This window comes from the organism of the source record quoted next, unplaced genomic scaffold (genome assembly GCF_019419815.1).
Source record: "Pyrus x bretschneideri cultivar Hongxiangsu unplaced genomic scaffold, Pyrus_bretschneideri_v1 Contig25, whole genome shotgun sequence".
NCBI classification, from domain to species: domain Eukaryota; kingdom Viridiplantae; phylum Streptophyta; class Magnoliopsida; order Rosales; family Rosaceae; genus Pyrus; species Pyrus x bretschneideri.
The window spans coordinates 918,632-942,179 of record NW_025999557.1 but is presented as its reverse complement, the minus strand read 5'-3'; the positions used below and the strand labels follow the sequence as shown (position 1 = coordinate 942,179).

Here is a 23,548-nt window from a genome sequence, read left to right as displayed (position 1 = left end):
GTTTCACAAGTAATATATATGTAGATTGCACCTCTACCGAATCACACCAATTGTAGTGATTAATACTCAAGATACCTGATTTTCATACATATATGAACTCACTTTAATAATTGTGGAAGACCTTAATAAAAATATCTAGTCTTAAAAGCGTGTGTGTGTATATATAAGCCCTTTAAGAAAAGGGATTCCCATTTTATTAAAACATGGGAATCAGTTGTGGAACTCACTCTGCATTAAGTTTTAATGATCCGAACCGTTTATTTTGAAAGTCTCAATTCATAGATCATCTCTGTAAAAATTCAATTCAATCCGAAACTATTTGCTTATTTAATTATCACAATAAAATTTCAATGTTTTTCTTAGAACAAAGTGTTCGTCAATTTTTTGAACTCAATTAGATCCCTCAAATATTTCTCATTTGGCTAATAATGGATGATATATAAAGTGCAACTTGAAAAATAGACGGTTCAGATTGTTAAAGTTCGATATGGTGTGCGCTCCACAACTAATCCCCATTTTTTGAATAAAATAGGGATCCCTTCCCTTAGACTCTTGGAGTAAAACTCAAATTTTATGTTATAAACTTACCCCAACTTGCTCCAAATCTTGGGGCAAATATGAGTTTTAATCCAAAACTTATTTCTGGGGTAAATTTTGCCCAAGATTCCTCCCGGGTTAGAGGCTGCCCACCATATATGTGTATTTTTTTTTTTAGTTTTTTATATTTATAAATTCATTGAATCCAACAGCTAAGATCTAATATGATCAAATCCAACGGTAAAAAAAAAGATCTAACGGTCTAAATTTAAATCAACGGCTAAAGTAATTAAAAAAAAGGGAGACTTTGGATGCGGTCATTAGCTATGAATATTCTTTGACTGAAACTTGTTGTTTTTCAAATTTTGATCGAAGTTCCTGAAATTAATGTGATAATTTGTTTCTATGTATGTTACTATATTTTTTAAATTAAAATTTGAAATTTATAGTTGTTTATATTAATGAGATTTTAAATAAAAAAAAATCATAATTTGTGGGATTAAAAATATTAAAATATAAATATACTATTGTGTGTGTATATATATAAACCTGAGTACATTCATCAAAATTAACCAAAAAATTATTGTGCCAAAACATGGGTACAATCTTCAAAATCAGAAAAAAGAAAAGAAAAAGATATTAGGCTTAATAGCATTAGTGAATTTCTTCGATTAAACTTGATATGGATGCATTCTCAAATCAAAGAAAAAAGAATGTACCCATATAAGTTTAAAAATGGATTAGAAAAAAAAAAAGAATAGATTTTATATAAAAAAAAATTGGTACATTTTACATATAACAAATTGGTATATTTAAGAATGAGTACATTTAAGATTAAAATTTTGAAAAAAATTACATGAATGGGTACATATAAGATTAAAAAATTGAAAACATTTTAAAAAAAGCTAATGGGTACAAACTTATTCTAATTTTTTAATTTATTGTCACATCTCAGACCGGCTCTGCCATAGCACGATATTGTCTGCTTTGGGCCACGCCTTCACGGTTTTGTTTCTGGGAACTCACGAGCAACTTCCCAGTGGGTTACCCATCTTGGGATTGCTCTTGCCCAAACTTGCTTAACTTCAGAGTTCCAATGGAATCCGAAGCTAGTGAGTTCCCAAAAGGCCTTGTGCTATAGGGAGGGGAGTATGCACATATAAGGCACATTACCCCCTTTTTGTTGGTCGATGTGGGATCTCACAATCCACCCCACTTAAGGGGAACCCGGCGTCCTTTCCGACACATCCGTACCGAACGACAGAGTGGCTCTAATACCATTCTGTCACATCCCAGTCTCGACTCCGCTGTATCACGATATTGTCTACTTTGGGCCACGACCACGCCTTCACGGTTTTGTTTCTGGGATTCTGACACATCCCAGGCCCAGCTTTGCCGTAGCACGATATTGTCCGATTTGGGCCCCGACCACGCCCTCATGGTTTTTGTTTTTGAGAACTCACGCGAGAACTTTCTAGTGGGTCACTCATCCTAGGATTGCTCTCGCCTGAACTCGCTTAACTTCAGAGTTCCGATGGAATTCGAACCTAGTGAGTTCCCAAAAGGCATCGTGTCATATGAAGGTGGGCATGTATATATAAGGCACATCACCCTTTCTCCATTGGTTAATGTGGGATGTTATAATCCACCCCCCTTAGGGCCCCGACGTCCTCGTCGGCACATTCGCACCACATGTCAGAGTGGCTCTAATACCATTCTGTCACATCCTAGTCCCGATTCTACCATAGCACGATATTGTCCGCTTTGGGCCCCGACCACGCCCTCATGATTTTTGTTTCTGGGAACTCACGCGAGAACTTCCCAGTGGGTCACCCATCATGGGATTGCTCTCACCCGATCTCGCTTAACTTTGGAGTTCTGATGGAACCCGAAGCCAGTGAGTTCCCAAAAGACCTCGTTCTATAGGAGGTGGGCATGTACATATAAAGCACATCACCCCCTCTCCGTTGGTCGATGTGGGATGTTACATTTATTTTGGAAATGTTTTGAATTGAAAATTAGTTAGCTAGGAGTTTAATAAAGGTGTGAGTATTAAAATTCTAAATCAGTTATTATTTTTTATTTTAAAAAATTAAGTAACTGACATGTGAATTCATTATTATTACATTAATGCTAGGGACTTGGATCAAAATCTGAAAACTAATAAGGTTTCAGTCAATGAACATTAGTAACTAGGGACTGGATACTAATTTTTCCTTAAAAAAAATTATTTTATGTGTTTCATATTCTTTCATAGTGTTCCATGAGCTTCATGGTATTGGTTTAGTGATTTTTCAATATTTATTGGAATCTAAATATTTTTTGGTTAAAATGTTCGTAAAATTAAATTATGATAGTCTACATTTAAAAAAAAAAATTACTTTAAGCAAAAAATTATCCTAAATTCATTCTTTAATAATCTCGTGCTAAAAATTTAACCCAGAAGGGTTGGAAGAGAAAAAGGATTTTTGGGTTAAAAGTTTTAGGTTTTAACCCAAATGTTGGAGATGGTCTTAAAGGTCTCTTGTACATATATGTATGGGAAAATTAGAATTCCTTGCACTTTTCTAATACTCTTTAGATTAAACATTGGTTCTATTTTGAAATTTGATTAGGACGCCTAAACGATAGCATGTTAGCATTTTTATATTTATTTAGATAACCTGTCATTATTGTGTTTTTTAATTTAAAATGTTAATTATTAAATTCCACATATATCCTTTTAGGCTGATATATTTCTGTATGTGGCCTTTTTTGTAGGATGTTGATTCCTAACATCCATCAACCCCCACTTAATATTGTGAAGGATTTGGTCATCAAGCCTCCAGTGACAAGAAACAACCCGGCAGACCAAGGGTTAAGAGGATTAAGTCTAATGGGGAAGAATCAAGACCAATGAAGTGTGGGAGGTGCAAGAAGCTTGGACACCACAATACGAACACTTGCTCAGCACGCTTTTGATTATCAATCATATCTTTCATTTTTTTTATTTGCTTAGCACCCTTATGTTTCAAAAATAAAAAACTTTATGTACCAAACGCCTGGAATGATCTAATTTAATATTATATCATGATCCAAACGATCAATATGAGTCTATGTAACATTAAGTAACGTACCAAACTCCTGGTACATTACAAACACACAATGCATAACATTTTTCTAGACAGATACGTTTCAAAAATAAAAAACTTTATGTATCAAACGCCTGGAATGATCTAATTTAATATTATTTCATGAACCAAACAATCAATATGAGTCAGTGTAACATTAAGTAACGCACTAAACTCCTGGTACATTACAAACACACATTGTATAATGTTTTTCCAGACATATACGTTTCAAAAATAAAAAACTTTACGTTCCAAACGCTTGGAATGATCTAATCTAATATTAATTCATGAATCAAACAATCAATATGAGTCAGTGTAACATTAACTAATGTACCAAACTCCTGGTACATCACAAAGACACATTGTATAACGTTTTTCCAAATAGATACGTTTCAAAAATAAAAATTTTACGTACCAAACGATCAATATATGTCAGCATAACATTAAATGACATACCAAACTCTTGGTACATTACAAAGTTGCAATCCAATAATGTACCAAACTAAAAATGTTAACTGGTACATTTGGGCCAATGCACAAACATAAATCATATAGCACAAAGTCAACTTATATTCTAAACAGAGAGCCAAAATTGCATTTTGGTGTGGGAAAATAAAATTATTAGTATCCTTAAATTCAAATCCTTCTTATATTCAACAATCAGTATTCTTCTCGGATTAAAACTCACTAGAAAAATAAAATTCAATAGAAAAATAACATTACTAATATCCTTAAATTCAAATCCTTCTGATATTCAATAATCAGTATTCTTTTCGGATTAAAACTCTGAGACATTAGTTAGCAAGAATCTAGGAACCTTGCGTGCATTTTGGTGTTAAGAAACTAGATACATATATGTTAAAGGCCTTGACAAAATATGTAATTTAGGTACATTACAATGGGTTAATTAAAAGATAGGGTTAATTACAAAAAACTACCTCAAGTTTGGGTCAAATGACACTTTCATACCTCATCTTTTAAAATTGACAATGTCATACCTCATCTTACGAATTTGTGTCAATGTTATACCTTCCGTTAGCTTGGCCGTTTATTTCTCAGTTAAATGCTGACGTGGCTTGATGCGGGACCCATTTTTATTAAAAATTAATAAAAAAATTATTAAAAACAAAAAAATCATTTAATATTATTTAAATATTAAAATAATAAATACCCTCTTTTTTTTCTTCTTTCTTCTTCTTCTTCCTTCTTCTTCTTCTTCTTCTGCAGGGGGCCGAACTGGGCTTCTTTTTTTTTTTTTTTTTTTTTTTTTTTTTTTGTTTTCTTCTCTCTTCTTCTTCTTCCCTCTTCTTCCCTCTTCTTCTTCTTCTTCTTCTTCTTCTTCTTCTGGGGGCCGAACTGGGCTTCTTTTTTTTTTTTTTTTTTTTTTTTGTTCTTCTCTCTTGTTCTTCTTCCCTCTTCTTCCCTCTTCTTCTTCTTCTTCTTCTTCTTCTTCTTCTGCAGGGGGCCGAACTGGGCTTTTTTTTTTTTTTTTTTTTTTCTGGGTTTTTTTCTCTAGGTCCATGGTTATTTCGTGCATCTTCCCCTCTCTCTTTCCCATCATCTTCCTGCAACCCAGCAACCCAGAAAAGAAGAAGGAGAAAGAAGAAGAAGAAGAGAAAAAAAAAAAAAAAAAAAAAAAAAAAAAACCCCAGTTCGTCCTCTGCAGAAGGGGAAGAAGAAGAAGAAAAAAAAAAAAAAAAAAAAAAAAAAACAAACAGCAGCAACCCAGTTCACCCCCCTCACACCCACCCTCTCCTCTCCACACCCATTCCCCACCCCCACTCTCCCCCCCTCCCCCCCCCCCCGCGCGGACCCCCGTTGCCCATTTTCTCCTCGCCCAGGAGAATGGGTTTTTTTTTTCTGGGTTTTTTTTTTTTTTTTTTTTTTTTTTAGGGGTTGTAGATGGTGGGTGCGAGGTTGGGGTGCGAAGGTGGGGAGGTTGGGTGCGTGGATGTGGGGAGAAGAGGGGTGAGGAGCAAGGAAAACAAATTAGTTTTTTTTTTTTTTTTTTTTTCTCTTCTGTTTTTCTGGGTTGTAGTTGCAGAAAGGGGAAGAAGATGAAGATGGGGAGAAGGGAGAGAGGGGGGAAGGGAGAACTGACGTTGGTTTTTTTTTTTTTTTTTTTTTTTAAATAATTTTTTTTTATTATTTTAATATTTAAATAATATTAAATGATTTTTTTTATTAATTTTTTAATAAAAATGGGTCCCAGATCAAGCCACGTCAGCATTTAACTGAGAATAAACGGCCAAACTAACGGAAGGTATAACATTGACACAAATTCGTAAGATGAGGTATGACATTGTCAATTTTAAAAGATGAGGTATGAAAGTGTCATTTGACCCATACTTGAGGTAGTTTTTTGTAATTAACCCTAAAAGATACATGACACTAAAATTGTAGGAGAATGTTTAGTCAAATTGTTAAAATGAACAGATGTTTAATCTAAGAAGCCTAAAAATGAGGGGTCTATATCAGAATGCCCCTATATGTATTTCATCTCAAATGAAATCATTTGTTTGAGTCTCTTATTCTCATTGATTCATTACACATATCTGGTTGGATGAATCTCATTTACGTCGATATTGTTTTCAACTTGATTATCTTTAGACGAGTCAAAATGTTTACATTAACTCAAAACTTCGGTGCAATTTAAACGAAGTTTCTCCTAACATTATCTAGGTTGTCTTCCTCCAAAATATTTCTTGCACTAACTAGAGAATCTTGGAATACAATTATTTCTGGTACAATTAAATAAAAATTCATTTCTGGCAACAGTGAGAAGGTTTCAGTTTTAAACCTTCATTTTTTTTTTCAGAAAAAATAAAAACAAAATAACTAATCCATATATCTCACTTTATTTATGAGACCATCTCCAATGGTTGGGCCAAAAGCCAAATATTTTAGCCCGGAAAATTTAGTTTTTAGCCAAGAAACAACTTTTCTGCTCCAACCGTTCTAGTTTAAAATTTTAGCCCGGGATTATTAAAGAATGAACTTAGGCTATTTTTTTTGTTAAATTAATTTTTTTTTTAAAAAATAAATATGTAGACTATCGTAAATTAATTTTATTAACATTTTAATCTAAAAAATTTTAAATTCCGATAAATATTGGGTGAAGTCCACTCCGATTTCTGGGCTGAATTTTGGGGGGAATTTGGCCTTGGTTTAGCATTTAGCATTTAGCATTTAGCCCAAATTTTCCCCTTGGGTTGGAGTGGGTTTGAGAGGAAATTTTGGAAAGTTATTTGGCTTTTAGCCCATCATTGGAGTTGGTATGAAGGAACCAAAGAATCATGATTTCTTGTTACAAACATCTTTTTAATATTTTAACTCGCAATATATTAGTAATTGCAAGTCGCAAACTTACAACCAAGTGGTGTTGTTACATATTTGTTCCCTAATAATAGGTATCAATTTATCAAAGGATTTAACTTTGGATTGGCCAAAAGGGTTTTGCGAGAAGGCAAGGCCACCTCCTGTTACGCTCAAATATGTGTTTTGATAAAAAGTATAAAAAATAAAAAAGATGTAAAATGAATTTCTATTTCATGTTAATTATTTTTTATCAACTAATAATATGAGTTTGTATGGATATATATCGTTCCTTTTTCTTAGAATCAAGGGCAAAAGTTTCTTAATTTGATATGTCGCATAGATAGGGTGAGACAAGTCAACATGACGAATACAATAGAGCACATTGTCCAAAGTACGCAAGACCCAAACTGACCTCTTTTGGGCTGGTTGTCTACTGATTCGAGGTAATTACCCACATGACCTGGGAAAAAGTAAACTTTTATTCATACAGCTACATGAAGTGTACGTCCTTTGGATGCTAATTGGATGAGTAATATTATTACAATTAAGAGAAAGTATTATTGCTCTTCAAAAAGGTATTTGGTACACTATTATGTAGTCTGATCAATGGTTTCACGATAATTAACTAGCTCTTAGTTTATTATTATTTTTCTTTTTCATATTAGAAGAAATCCTTAGTCCGGATCGTTTCTTCCATGTTAATAAAAAGAAAGTAATCAAGGATTGCAATGTGAAAATGTGAGGACAAAATCTCATATCGATAATGGACCAAATCATGGAAGGACTTATAAAAAGTTGAGCTACTCTCCTTATTACCAATTAGTTTTATGATGGAACCTCGACTTTCATCATGTAATTCGGTATAGCATAACACGACATACAACTTGCTAATCTTTTTTCTTTGGTCGCCAAAGAAATGCGAATGCAGATGACGAAATGAGCTACAATTAGATTAAGTCAACTGTACGATTATCTTCCATTGTATTAAACAATGTATATGTGATGTGTGCATGTAAGAGAAATCCATATCATAATCAATTTGATTTCATAGGAGATGGATACAAACAAGGCATGCATGCATCAATGTAGAGGGAGAATATGGAGGGGATAGAAACGATGAAGAAAGCACGCAGAAAGTATCCAGGTGGTTGAGTGTTTTGGTAGCACTTGAACATTTTGATTGTTTAATTAAGTGAGGAGGACCTTAACCTGGAATCTTTTGTTCTTTAATTTTTATATTTATAGGGAGAGATATATCTCCGTAATGCAAGCCTTTGTTTTCTGAGTCAAAATTGCAGATGTCCTACATCTCTGCAACCTCACGTAGGGATTGCAACGATAAAAATAGGGTTGTGATATCTACATACTCATTTTTACTTCTCATTTATTTTTTTAATTTTTGGCCGTCTGTTCGGATGAATTGAAGAAGATCAAATGACAGAAATTAATAAAGAATGTGTTAGAAGTAAAAAATGATGTGTCGATAGCATACCCCTAAAAATATAATAGCTCATCCCAGCCCTTATGCATAAGTATTTTTTCTTTTAGGTATAGAAATTTAGAGTGTACAGTGATTTTTTTTTAAATGCCGATAGTAACATGTATCAATTTTTTTAATTTTATTGTAAAATTTGAAGCAATGGATTGCTCTAATAAAAAATGTATTTTTCTTCAACTCAAAATGTTTTGGCCCTTATTGTAGCTTAATACAAAACGATCACGAGTCTCTATATTTATAATAATATTAAAATGAAATGATTTTTTTATTTTATTTTTTGTGGAGAAAGGTATTTTCGCATAGAGGAACCATTCTCAATATGATTGTATAAGTTGGTAAACAAATATATTTTAGGGGTAACTTGAAATAGGTTCAATTTTATGGCCAACATTAGGATTAGTCCAATTTTTAGTTTTTTTATTTTATTTAGGTCCGATGACTAGAATACCCTGTCAGCACTTTTTGTTATTAGTTGACTTTTTTACATTGTGATCACTATTTTACCCTTTTATAGCTTTTAAACGTTGTCCATAGATTTCCCACGTTTTAGATTTGTATCATCATTAGTTATCCATCATAAAAAAGAGTAGTTCTTCAGTTTCTTTCATCTTCTACTTTCCGATTTCTTGATAATATTTTTTTGAATTTGAAATACTTATCAATCCATTTTAAGGAGGTTTTTAATTACTTATGTCTGGTTCCTTATTTATTGACATTACCCAAATTTTTGTTAATTTTTTACAATCTAAGCTACCTCTCATAGAAGTGTTTTACAATCTAAACTACCTATCATATAAGTACTTGTACAAGCTAAACTACCTATCGTATTGTAACTACCTATCCTGGTGGAACATGTAATTTTACATTTTTTATTTTTTTGATCAGAAACATATAATTTTACATGATTCTCGTTTCCAACAATATAAGTATTCCTCCATCTTGGTAATGTCAAAAGCTCTTGAACACACAAACAATGTCAAAAGCCAGTGGAGCAATACTTATATATAACGCAATCACATATAAAGCTCGCGAATCTCTTGGGGATGTGCCATACCTGTTATCCAGGTAGCAAATACTAGAAAAACCCAAACTAGATATTTGTCATGTTTGCCTTCATCATCTGCAGAGATGTTCCTTATAGTTCTAATAGCTTCATACGAATTCGAAATTCAAATTTGGATGCTAATCCGCAGGAATTGCAAGGAATATTCAAAACAGGAGTGGGTTAGGGTTGTTGAAATTATGATTTGTAATTTAAAGTTCAAGTTAATTTCTGGAAGAGTCCTAATAAAACATTCAATGGCAATTGATGTAATTTGATTTCAAAGTGTGACCACTTTAATTGCCGATGTGGATGATTGCTCTACTTATTAGACCTCACCTATGACTGTGTAATACATTGGACACATATCAGAACAAGCTTATAAAATTAGACCCATATCAAAAGACCCCTGTAGTTTATACTAAAGAATTTAGTAAATAGAATAATGAGAATTGAATTCCTTCTCATTTTAGTTCCAGACACAGAGTGAATAAATTTATCAATATAGTGGAAATTCCAATTTCAAATTCTTTTGTAATATTCAATGTTTTCCTATTATAATTATATCTCTCTTCTTCAAGTTCTAAGACACCTTCAATGACACACATGAGTTTCCAGGATGTTTATCTCTAATTTGAAAAGAAGTTATCTGCAATTTTAAAATTAAAAATTAAAAGTTGTGAAATTATACTTGGCTCTAAAATGTGGTGGTGCAAGTTATATTATGTCTAATGCATGCAAAGCCAAGTTTAACTTTTGTACATTACAGAAATACTGAGTCAAAATTTAGAGTTAGATATAACTTTTTTATCTCTAAAAGTTAAATATAACTTCACATATAACTCCATAGTCATATATATATGACCTCAACTTATCCGATGCAGAGGAATTAAATCATTTTTAAAGTCAAATATAATTCTTTAACTCCAAATTTTCCGGTCCATTAGTGCTAGCCTAAAACATTGAAGATATCAATTGCAATTCAAAATATTTGTTAATGGTGGTTCATGATTGTGAATGCAAATTTCTCTCTCCTTATTCTTGTACAAAATAGCACCTACAAAACAAATAACACCTTAGGTCAAGGCCAAGAGCCTTATGCGCCCACGATGAAGACTTTGGCCGAAGAACCTCCAATGTCAAAGTTAGAATTTTGAAGGAAAAATGTTTGGAGAATTTAGATAGTTTAGCAAGAGTCAAGACTTAGGTTTTTAGAGAAAATGGGGTAGTATATATAGGGCATGGTCGGCCCCCTTGGGAGAGAAGGTGACCGGCCATTTGTGTATTTTTTGGGTGTAATTGGTAGTTTAATTAGTCATTTAATAGATTAATTGGTAATAAATCTATTAATTAGCTAATTAACATAATTTAAAAGGAATGTTTTGGGGGTTACCTTGTAGAGAAGATATGATGAGTATGGATGAAATAGGTTATAAATAAATAGTTAACATAATTGTCCACTGCTCGCGCGTAGGAGTTCCGGTATTACTTGGGAGTAATTTTGTCATTTTCACCCTGGAATTCACGTGTTGCCTCCATATTTTTCTTGATTATTTTTAGCTCCACAATGGTGATGGAAGAGTCCTTAAACACCATGCTAGTAATTTGACCAACCTACTGTTTGGTAAGAAATTATCGGTCCAACTTGGAACTTAATAGATCCTCTTAGTTCTTTATGCTGATGAAACAAAAGTCACTCTCATATGAACCAAGTCAAATTTGTGACCAAAATCTTTTGAGATAAAAATGCAGTGCTTTTCACAAATTGTATTTTGCTGACCATAGCACGTTGTACTTGTCTCGTATATGCGCCTACTATTAAGAATTTATTCTGGCAAACAAAAGTTTGATTTCACCTAATGATCAAACCTTATGATTTATCCCTTTGTTATACCTAAATAAGAATATTTGTAACTTAATTTCTTATTACACAGTCCAACATATCATGCTGTTACATTGTCAATTATATTTGTTAAGTAAATAATATCATGAATGTATGTGCGATATTAAGTGATAATATTTGAGAACATGTCATATTTTGTTCACGTATTGAATCTCACTAAAGTAAATTGACTCATTTTCTAAATTATTACTTTTATTAAAAATCCTTATAAATTTTCGAAATGTAATGACTACAAGAGCTAGTGATAATAATGATCCACACTTCTGAGAAGGTATGAATATTCGTCTATGGAAGATTTTCTCTCCTGTCTATCCTTTTACTAAGACTCAAATGCAATAAGCCACTTTGTCCAATGAAAGGTATAAACACCATGGATCATATAAAAGTTTAGTGTGATAAATACAGTCCTTTTCTCAAATTGTATTTTGCTGACCACACCAAGTTGTATTTGTCTTGTATGCCTTCCACTAAGCATTTCTTTTTGGCAACAGAAGTTTTTACCTAATAAAAAACCTTAAGATGTATTTCTTTGCTATATAAAATTAGTATGAGCATACAAATTTCTTGTCACACATACACCATATTATGTTGTTAATTAGGTACTGTCAATCAAAATTGTTGAGTTAATAAAAGAACGTTTATATATACAATTTTGAAAAAATATATAGACAATCTGATAACATAACATGTCAGACTATCTGAAAAGATATGATTGTCCTTTGAAAGAATTTTCTCCCCTCTCCTCTCTCCTTTAAGTGAGACTCATAACTTAATTAGTAAAAATTGAGACTTTCTCAAGGGAAAGGCATAATAAGTACCTTCATTCATTTCAACCATTCGATTAAACATTGCATAAAATGGTATTTGTGGGATGAATTTTTTGCTCAATAATGTGGAGATGTTGAGCAAATAAAGTTGTATAGGGATGGTAAGCAGTCATTCCAACCAGGAAGAAAGGTTGTTATGGTAAAACTTGGAGTATGATTATTTTCCCTTCAAATTCTCTTTTCTTCGGTCATTTTCTCTCTCACTTTTTTATTTTATTTTATTTCTCTGTAAAGAAGTTAATACAATATATTAATATGATTTAATCGTAAACATTCAAATAAGAGGGGACATGAAAAATAAAAATTTAATAGGAAGAGAATCTTAAACCGTAAACTTACTGTAATTTTATCTTGTCGGATCAGGCCCCTGAGATTAGGGACCATACTCCACACTCACATTTGATATCCTGAATTCCTCTCCTGTGTCACAGATACATGAATAGTTCCATTGAATTTTTCAGGGCAGATATTATATATAACTGTCTACCCATCAATTTTACTTTTTTGCGTGTTGTCTTAAGGGTCAAATTGGATAATTATTATTAATAATTAATTTTTATTTATTTATATTAGAAGTAGAGAAACACAAGAAATTCAGAAACCATCATATAACAATCTCTGAATCATTGGGGGAGAAGAAAATGATTCTGCATGCGCCCCAACAATCGTAAAGTATCATGACAGACTTTGAAAAAAAAAAATAAAGACTGATTTTATTCCGATCGCTTTTCAGCTCATCCCACAAAATTGTATGTCACATAAAAATTCTGATATCATAATCATGCACCGTGATAATGGTGTTCAAAGAAAAAACAACAAATGGTGTGTAGGATTAGGAGTGTGTTTGAACAGATAATTTCCAACCGCGGATAAAAGCTCACAGAATAGTTGCGAGATGTAGGTAGCCGGTCCACCGATTGCATTGTGCATTCATTGACTACTTACCTTCTGCAACTATCTTGCACGATTATTGCGACAAAAACAACCAAATGATAGAGGTTATTCAACAATAAACCCTAGAGGCAAGTGATTTTGTACCACAGTGGTGGAAAAGTGTTGAGCCATTGTATGAAGGGGTAGGTTTAAATTCCGTCGGTAACTAATCTAACAAAATATATCGTTTGACAAAAAAAAAAAATAATAATAATAAACCCTAGAGCATTAACACGAGGAAACCTCATATTTATTTGATGAAACTGATAAAATTCTCCCCATACGACAGAAAATAATAAAAATTCTCTGAAATATCAAAATCATGTTAATAATAAACATACAGCTAATAACTTTATGGAAAACAAACGGCTTGAGCCAAGTAATATAGAACTTTGGACTTTTCAATGGTAGTTGTGATGTGTTTCGATGGTGGTGGCATCGAAGATGGTGGAGAGATGGTGAGAGAATTAAACAGCAATATGAGCTTGCTTTCCACAATAAAACCCACCACCGCGACGATGGATGCCGCTGCGATTTGTCTGCTCTTCCATCTTCTACTTGTTCATCGCCGTCAGCGTCGGCAAAAATAAATATTGTTGATATGTCTTTAATATTTGGTAGATATTGCTAATACATTAACATAAGTTGTTCCTCGACCAAGCGTGATGGTTCTAATTGTGAACAAGACTTCAATCTGACCGCTCTAATTGTGAACAAGATTTTGACTGACTTGGCCTAAGGACAAATTTTGAATTTTCAACTGCTTGATAAAAAATAAAAAATAAAAAAAGAAAAGAAAAGAAGATAAACGTTAATGATGTGGAATTGATTTCATGTGTGACCCACTACGTGTGACCTACTAAGAACGTGGTCCGGCCACATAAGTTGAAGTGTTGAAGAAGACAATTTCATATCAAAAACTTGACAAGATATATTATACTTATAAATGAATGATTACACTACTAATATCGAGGCTTTTAAGAACCGTTCAATTAGGCAGTTGAGGTTGATCTAAGGGCAGCTAATGAACCCCCTTATCTTACCTCTTACAGTTAGGCCTCTGACTCAGGGCTGGTTTGGTATTGCTGTGCTTTAAAAAAAAGCTGCTTCTGCTGTGCTGTGAGAATAAGCAGCTGTGAAATAAAGCAACAAAGTGTTTGGTAAACTTTTTTGTAAAAGTGCTTTTGAAAAAAAAAAAAACAGTATTATAGTGTTTGGTAAACTTTTATGTAAAACAGATGTGAAAAAAAGCCAGTTTTTCAAAGTTAGGTTTTGCAGCTTCTTGTTTTTGGCTTTTTTCACCCAAAACTGTGAAAAAAAGCTGAAGCTGAATGTTTACCAAACACAAAAACAGCTCCCAGCTTATTTTGATACCAGCTTTTTTCAAAATTACCTCAGTACCAAACCAAGCCTCAATATAAGCAAACCAATCCTTAGTGGCCTAAAAGTCAAATTTGAGCTTAAAACATGTTGGCCTATAACTTGCTTTCCAAGTAGAAGGGGGTTTGCCCAACCCACTCCCTCAAGTGGGATCCAAACCCCTTTCAATTGGGTAATTGGGTGATTGAATCCCCCAAAACCCACACAATCCTTTCGACCCAAGCCCCACTCAATCGGGCTACAGTGAAAAGAGGCAGGGTTGCTCAATCGTGCCACAATCCCCCAACCCAACTTTTGAGTCGTGTGACGTCAAGGTGACGTTAGATGACATCACCCATGTTATGATTTTAAGGAAAATTAACGAAAAATCCAAAAAACTTTTCTTTTAATGAAAAGCCATTTTTAAAGGTATAGTGAATAGTACCAGGAAAATGTATAAATATGGTTTTTCGTTAAAAATGAACAGTATCGGAAGTGTTTTGTTAAAACTCTCAATTATGCTTCAAGCGCGTGTGAGACGGAGTCAACCGACCAAATCTGCATCTCTGGGCCCGCACTGCAGGCACACTCACCCCGTCAACCGTGCGATTTGAATGGGTTTTCTATCCTACGGTCCATATTTTTTAAACAAACAAAATAAAAAAAATAAAGGAAAAATCTGAAAAAAAAAAATCACTTATTACCTTTTTGGGTCCACGTATAAGAAATGTAATCCAAAACAGGGGCTGTTGGATTACGAAAAAATATAATCCAATGTTCAAATTAATTAGGTAAGAAATAAATATTAAAAATCATAAAAAAAAAAAAAAAAAGAAAAGAAAATTACAGGCCTGTACACTGCATTTGGGGAAATCCTCAAACCTGTGTAGGAGTAGATCACTCCACTTGTTTCCTTTAGGATACAACAGTCGCAATTGTATCGTCGAATTGTCGTGTGACTCAATTGTTTGGTTAATCAATGTCTTAGTTTTGTCCATTCAGTTGAATTTTAATTCGCTTATGCTTTTAAATTGATGCTCTGAATAACAACATGGCCTTTAGACTTCGCAAAACACTAAATCATATGAAACTGCAAAACGAATTCATCACTCAGTCAATATTAAAAGTGCATTGTGACTCTATATACACAAAAATGAATGCCAAATGACAACAAATGACAACACATCCGATGAGGCATTCAAAGATTAACGACAATGAAATCAGAAAAATGGGTCAGGCCCTCTGCCCTATGGGCCGCGTCTGACTCTGGCCTCTGTCCTTTGGGCTCAGTGCTCACGGTCACCAATCCTGAGTCCACCTCGGCACCTCCTGAAATTCTGAAATGGTTTTGCCGTTTTGGGCCGTCAGTCTGTGGGTGTGGCCGTGCCGCGCCTGGCGTGGTGACAGGAGGGAACGACGGGAACAGCAGGGAACTTGGGAGACTCAGACTCGGAGGCACACAGAAGCAAGGAAATTGCTTCAAAATTGTGTAACTAGAGTGGAAGTTGAAGGCCTGAAGATGAGTCGTAATTAAAAAATTGCTTCAACGATTCAATCCAATTATCCAAGTTCTGTGTTCAGTGACTCTGAGTTAAGATTCCTTGATAAATAAAAAACTTCAGGATTGGAACTTGAAATTTGTAAAGACCGGAGAGTTTTCGAAGCGTCATTGAAGAACCGAGTTTAGCGCACGATTCGCTGTACCATTTTTTTTTTTTAATTTTTTTAAAATAATATATATATATATATGTAAAAAGTAAATTATTTTGGTGCCCCTTGAAATTTTGGGCCCCGGACCTGGGCTTGGGCCGGCCCTGTGTCGAATCATCAGGAAACCCAACTTTTTCTGGGTTTAAATTTTCTTCCAATCCGAAACTGATTCGTGCATGCAAAGCTCGAATGTTGGCGGAAAGGATTATGGAATTATGGTCCGTTGTTTTTGAGCAAGAGTGCCAGCGGTGCTTTAGCTCCGAGAGAACGAACTCGAGAGCGGCGGCAGTTTTAGTTTACTAGAATCGTCTGAAAATTGAACAGAGAAAAACAGAGGAGCTGCGAGAGATTTCGAGAGACATCCACAATCAACACGTGGACAACAGGGGCATACATGAATTAACAGAAAATAAAAGAGGGCAAAAACGGAAGAACGTTGTAGAAATAACAGTGTTCTGAGTCTGCTAGGACACAAAAAGAATTAACTTGAAAGTAGAAGTTTTAGTATAGAAAGTTATGCCTGCGCGTTGTTACGAGAGTAAAAATTGTGTGAAAAATTATGTTTCAAAAGTATAAACACATCAACTTACATCATATCTAATTGAATTATTGCAACAACATATTGACGGAATTAATATGAAAATTCATAAACTACTCGACAATATGAAATCCTTCAATCTTTAAAGATGAGAAATAAATGTAGAAAGTAAAAATCCTACCTCATATATATTAAAACAATTAACAAATTCTCAATGAATGATTAACCAAAATGGTATAGAAAAGTAATTCAATTTCGTATTTCAAAAATGGGAACCATATAAAAAAAGGGTTCTAAGTTCTCAATTCTCATCATAACGAAAAGGTAGATAACGTTTTAACATTAACTTGGGTTGATTTCAGACACCAGCATCAATAAAACCAGGGACTTCAACCTGTGCAAGCAAATGATCGAATTAGACACAAGCCAACCAACTTTGAATTTAACCAAATTAAAAAAAAAAAAAAAAAAACAAAAAACAATTAAACTCCTCTTCTTTCTATATGTAGTAGTTGTTTCCTGTTTTGCCTTTGTCACACTCTATAAACAAAATGCACACTCAAAATGCTTAGCAACATTATAAAAACTACATGTATACAGTATTGTATATGTGTTTAGACATAAGGCATAAAGATTTACTAAAATAATCAAGCTTAAATTTAACAAAAGAAGTAATTACGAATTGGAATCAAACGATATAATAATTGTTAAAAAAATTTTGACTAAATTTTACAAATAGCATCATAAATTGTTAAAAAATTTAACACCATTAAAAAAACTCATTACTCAAATATGTAATTCTATTAAAAACACATCACTGAAAACCCCAAGGAAAGGGGTACATATTCCTAACCTGCCAAACAATTTCTATAGTCATACTGAAGCAAGGAAAACAGATGGTCTGTATCATTTAAAGGCAAGGCTAAAAGGGTAAATTTCTTATGAGTCTTAATTATTTGTTAAGACCATACGAAGTGAGATAAGATAACGTGCAGACAGAAAGACACCTCACTAGCATTAACTTATTTTTGTTTATTGATGAATATAAACTGAATTTTCAATGAAAATGTTTGATTGAGAAAAAGACTAAAATAAAATAATTATGTAACAATACATAAAACCCAATCAACATTTAAGAAAAAAGCGTGAGAGAGAGAGAGAGAGAGAAAGAGTCCAACCTTAATCGTTTGCATGAAATCTTGTAACTTCCTATAGTACCTCTGTAATCGTATCACCTGTAGAACTACTGAAATAAAACCAATAAATGTGAAATTAAAATCTAAATCTGAATAATTGGATAGATATACATATATATAGAATCTGATATCCTTGCTCAAGAGTTTTGAAGATATAGGACTACTATAAAACGAAAACAATTGTGATCTACAAACATAAAGGTGCAATTGTAAAACCAAAACAACTATATCCATCAAAAAGTGCAATCAAAGCATATAACCTCATCCAGCTCCATTTTACGAATCAATAAGTAAATTGGATCAAAATCAAAATCCAAAACCCATTAATAAAATCCAATCTTTTACTTCAACGCAATCATAAATTAAGATTGAAACATTATTACCTGCTAAGAAATCCCAATAATCAAATTCTTCTTGTCACTTGGAAGAGTGGATTGGAGCCAATTCGGGTCACATTCTCCTTGTTATTCAATCACACAAATCAAAATTCCAAGTTGAAAGCATTTATAAAAGACAAATAAAAAATATTACAAATTAAAGAGAAAAAAATGCTAAGAATAATGAAAGAGGAGCGTGTATACGGCGGAGAGGAGCAATGAGCATCAACAATCTTCGCTAGATTTCAATACTATGATATCATAGACGGTAATTCCATCAGTGTTTTAATCCTAAAATTTTAACTGATTTCAAGTAGAATACATCCAAGAGCTTACTGGATTTTGAGTTGTATACTGCTCTCCATTGAGTCCTCTTGTCATCCGAGGATGCAAGTTCATTGGTGAAAGCACATGAATCATTCCCACAAATAAATGCTAAAGGAAATAGCCCTATAACCAATTAGTAAATATATAAATGTGAAGAAAGATAGATAGATAGATAAAAGCATGTTATGAAGATTGAGAGAGTAGAGAGGAACTGAAATAGACCTCAGCAAGAGTAGTAGTACTGCAGCCTGTAGAGGGTGCCCAGTTCTTGGCCTCTTGAACTTCAAACCTTGTCCCACATTAGAAACAATGAGATCATTGTCGACAGAAAATACAATCGGAAAGTTGGACACAAACCAAACTCGAGCAGCTGTGACCAAATGATGATAATTGCATGAAAAAGAAACAAAAAATGAGATCATAAATAATTATGATAAGGAAAATTCAAATGAGGATTTTGTTGCAGAGAAATCGGTGTCAGATCACCTCCATGAACACGATTTTTGGAAGATTGGAAACGTCCAAAGAGGCAGGCCCTGTATTTTTTGGCACTTTGAAACGCAATCCACCTTTTCTTATTGGCCCTTCATAGATTTCTCCGAGTACAACCTGCAGACAGAAACAATACCCATTATACCTTTTTCAAATGGATTTTAGAGACAGAGGAGAGAGATTAGGGTTCAAGGACAATAATGAAAACTTATTTTACGCTGAGAGGATCTGGTGAAGCAATTGTGATAGCCAGAAGGCGTTCGAGAGCGACGGAAGCAGAGATTTGAGAGAGAGTGAAAACGAAAGGAAAACTGTAGAAATTGTCATGGAAGCAGAGCTTTAGAGCGATCTGATTTTTTGAATCACAGAAAGCGGAATGTAGTAGAAGAGTGAAGAAGAGGAGGAAAAATATCGAACAGAAGATGGAGCGATGACGGGACGCGTGGAATCGAAAGGGCAAAACCACCCTTTCACTGTACAAAAGCCGATAGAAGCCATTCTGAGACAAATATTTGGAGGGCATTTTTGTCCGCACACTGTCCATAAACAGTGCACGTTGGTTTGAGTTTTAGTATAGAAATAATATATAATTTCTTTAAAGAAAAAAATAAAATACTATTAAGCTGAAAAAAATAAAATACTATTAAACTTACCTTATTATCTTATTTTCTCACCCACCTTTTAATCAAAATGTTATTGACACATATATCTCTTTTTTGACCATTGTTTATAAATGGGCAGCTGACATGTAAATGCCGCAGCACATCAACTACCATAACCACTTCAATGGAGAAGCTTCTGGACAATCACAGATTTGCACCCAAAAAATTGTTGGTTTCTAGGGTCTAGGTTGGATGAGATTCATTGAAATCCAGGTGAGGATTATGGGTTGTCTGTGTAATTGGAGAAGGATTTGGCTATGGAGTGAAAAGGGGGATAGGTGTGGGTGCGTTAGTGGTTTGGGTGGTAGAGAGGCAGAGGTCAGGAGTGTGCTGGTGGGCAGGGGAGAAAGGTATTGAGTATTGAGAGGTGGTGGTGAATGGGTTGCGAGCTGGTGGTGAGTGGACGGTCGGGCTGGGGCTTCGACTGTCGTCGTGAATGTGGTGTTGCGATTAAGGATGAGATAAGTAAAAAATGTATAAAAATTTGAATATATATTAAAGGTCATTTTAGGAATAATAGGGGATTGGGGAATAGCATTTTAATTTTTTAACTTTTTAAGATGGGTGAAATTATAATGTGGGTGGAGAAATAGGACAATAGGGTGAGTCTATCAACACTGAAAAAAATATTAGTAGATATGTTAAGCAATAATTGTCTTAATGATTTTAGAATATTTGAATGAATTTCAATAAAATTTTAACAGTATGTTTCAGTTGTTGGTTTCAAAATGAAGAATTACTAAAAATTTCAAAACTAAAATTTTGTATATTTCCAAAGTTCATATAAACACTGCTTCACAATGTTAATTGTCGTCATTATATGGAGGGGAGGGAAAGGAAGGGAGATTAGAAGGGAAAAGAATCTTACTCCGGCTACTTAGACACACAAATTGACACTTATGTTGATGCACACTTTAATATAAGAGAAACCTATATACAATGGTAGAACTCACATGTACTAGAAGTATATATTGTGTCAACAAGAATGTTAATATTGTGTGTCCGAATAGTTTTATTGTACTATCATATATATTAAAAATCAAACCTTACATCATGATAAAATAAACAACCACAAACAGAAAATGTCATACTATTTAAATATACAAAATTAAAATTCTCTAATATAGGTGCATTCCACATACAATGATAGGACCCAAATTGTTCTATTTAATCTGAAAATACATAATGAAATGTACAATCTATTCCTTAATCCTTCTTTTCATCATGGCCATGCACACTACCATCTTCACATAGAGTGAATCTTGTACATTATCCCAAAACCGAAAATACGCATACCTCCATGTCTTGTTAAGAACTAAAGAACTACAAACTCCCCAAAATCCAACAATGAAACCTAGGGCTGCAAAAATGTAAAACCAAAGAAGCTCATCACGTTCATTGTCTATATCTTTGTCGATGCTATTCTTATTATCCGCATCAATGTCTCTGCACTCATTTGGAAGTGGTGCGCCACAAAGTTGAAGGTTCCCTTCAAATGCAGAAGCGTCGAAGCTCTGAAGCTGCGTGCCCGTTGGTATTTTTCCCTCGAGATTATTGTATGAGACATCTAATTCTTTCAAAAAATTAAGGCTTGTCATTGACGAGGGAATTTTCCCGGACAAATGATTCGTGGAGAGATTCAAATACTCTAAATAGCCTAGGTTAGATATTTGGTTTGGAATGTCGCCAGAGAAGTTGTTGTCGTCAAGATACAACTCACGAATAAGTTGCAATTGCTCGATCTCAGTAGGTATACTACCACTAATGTTATTGGCTGATAGGACTATTGCTCCTGGAATGTAAGACAATTTATGCGGCAAAAATTTTGGATTTTCTATGCCGCGGCTGAAGGTGGGAAGTTCAAATTCATAATTGTCTATTGGAGATGCATTCACCATCAACATTGGTAATCTACAAAGTTGTTTTGGAAATTCACCTGAAATTTGGTTGTATGGCATTTCCAAATAAAAGAGTTTTGGAAGAGTCCCCAACCAACTTGGAATTGACCCTGTGATTTGATTACCACTCAGATCCAACACCCCTAGATTCTTTAGGTTTGAGAACCAACCAGGTATCTGACCAGTGAGCCCACACCTTTGCAAACTCAACACTCGAAGATTTTGGAATCCATGAAAATCAACCATGTCATCATCAGCTAACAGTGCCTCACGACCAAACGAACCGCCAAGAAAGAGTGACCGAAGACTTTTGCAACGCATTAATATCTTCATTGCCCCTGTGGCATTGGTCAACCGTAAATCAGCAAGCGAGAGGAAGGACAAGGATTTCAATGAAAGAATCTCAGGTTGTATTTGTCCTTCTAGATAAGGATTTTCACTCAACCGAATTGCTTTTAGGGACCTGCATGAGTAAAGGCTTATTGGCAAGATACCGGTAAAATTATTCCCAACTAGGTCAAGTTTACTAAGGTGGCTGAGTTTGGAGAAATTAGGCGTGGTGAGGTCTCCTTCCAAGTAGTTGAATCCCAAATGTATTTATAGGAGGTTTGTGCAGTTCATTAAAGATGGAGGCAAATTACCCTCTAAGTTGTTGAAATCAAAATTCATGAATTTCAACTTGGAGAGTTTTCCAAAATTGACAGGGAGCACACCACTCAAATTATTAAAGTAGAAGTCAAGGATTGTGAGGTTGGCAAGGTTGGCAATTCTTTCACTAATGGCTTCATTTAGTGAATTGAGAGGTAATGCAAGTTCCACAAGTTTGGTAGCGTTATAGATATCTTCTGGAAGTGATCCTGACAAATTATTATCACCGGCACGAAGAATTTGCAGTTCGGAACACCCCCCAAGCCCTTGAGAAATGTTGCCACTAAATTCATTGGAGGAAAAATCCAATACTCTTATGGAAGGAGATGATCGGAGACAAATAAATGAAGGGATATATCCAGAGAAGGTGTTGTTGCTGACATTGAAACTAGTCAAGTTCCAAGCTTGTTGGAAGAAAGAAGATGGAATTGCACCATGGAAGTGATTGCTTGACAAATCTATTGTCTGGATATTTTTTGGTGGTAAAGAAAACGGTAGCTCACCAGAAAGAAGGTTATAGCTCAAATCAAGGATTTCAAGGTGATTCAAAGACGAGAAGAATTTAGTTTCAAGGGTGCCATAAAGTGAATTTTGGGAAAGATTCAAGTGGGTGAGATGTGTGAGATTTCCAAGTGATGAGACAAACATACCTCCTTTGAGCCCTTTGGAGGGTAAGATCAAATGGGTGACCCAACCCTCTTGATTACAAGTGATGCCATTCCAACGACAACAATCAACAGAACCACTCCAATTTATGGGAGGAGAAGATAGAGTGCGGGCGAAGGCCATGAGACAGGTGCATTCAGTTTGGTTGCTTGCATGAATGTATGGTGTAGATATAATGAAAGAGAATAAGAGGACAAGGAGGAAGCCGTTATCCATTTTTTTTTAACTTACAATAGCAGGTCTGCACATATCATATATATATATATAGGAGCAACCAAAGGTATGCATCTATGTATAATTTTTTTGGTGTGTGTGTGTGTGAGCATAAAAGATAGTATTTCTTTGCAAACAACCATGACCACACACATTAATGTACAATTTCCAAACCCTTCAATACGTGAGAGAGGTTTTCCACAATGAAAAGGACCTTGTTATTTTCAGAACAACAACTCATATCTTCCATTCCAAACTACCCAACAAGCCATAGAAAACAAGTGGAGCTCCTCC

At 34.2% G+C, this 23,548-nt stretch overlaps 1 protein-coding gene and 1 long non-coding RNA gene across 5 annotated transcripts; both read right to left on the bottom strand.

Annotated features, from left to right (window-relative positions):
* Positions 1-16,975: 16,975 nt before the first annotated feature.
* On the bottom strand, positions 16,976-19,600 carry LOC103932996. 4 transcript variants are annotated; one of them, XR_007259349.1, is made up of 7 exons: positions 19,385-19,590; positions 19,162-19,284; positions 18,898-19,045; positions 18,685-18,798; positions 18,355-18,431; positions 17,954-18,021; positions 16,976-17,169 (listed from the first exon to the last, which is right to left on the bottom strand). It is a non-coding gene; the product is annotated as an uncharacterized LOC103932996 (long non-coding RNA). The 4 variants fall into 4 exon arrangements; XR_007259350.1 differs by having other exon boundaries at positions 18,685-18,783; positions 19,162-19,600; XR_665072.3 differs by having other exon boundaries at positions 17,954-18,018; positions 19,162-19,598.
* Positions 19,601-20,903: 1,303 nt separating this feature from the next.
* LOC125478519 (receptor-like protein 2) lies at positions 20,904-23,331 on the bottom strand. Its single transcript, XM_048586720.1, has 2 exons — positions 23,026-23,331; positions 20,904-22,065 (listed from the first exon to the last, which is right to left on the bottom strand). The coding sequence occupies exons 1-2, from the start codon at positions 23,255-23,257 to the stop codon at positions 21,029-21,031; spliced, it is 1,269 nt and encodes a 422-aa protein (XP_048442677.1). The 5' UTR covers positions 23,258-23,331; the 3' UTR covers positions 20,904-21,028.
* Between the last annotated feature and the right edge of the window lie 217 nt (positions 23,332-23,548).

Excerpts from the sequence above, each read along its gene's own strand:
- LOC125478519 (XM_048586720.1), bottom strand. The coding sequence starts at position 23,257 with ATGGATAACGGCTTCCTCCTTGTCCTCTTATTCTCTTTCATTATATCT. Across the intron at positions 22,066-23,025 it reads CTCCAAAGGGCTCAAAGGAG|GGGCAATGAAGATATTAATG; the intron begins GTATGTTTGTCT and ends CCAATGCCACAG.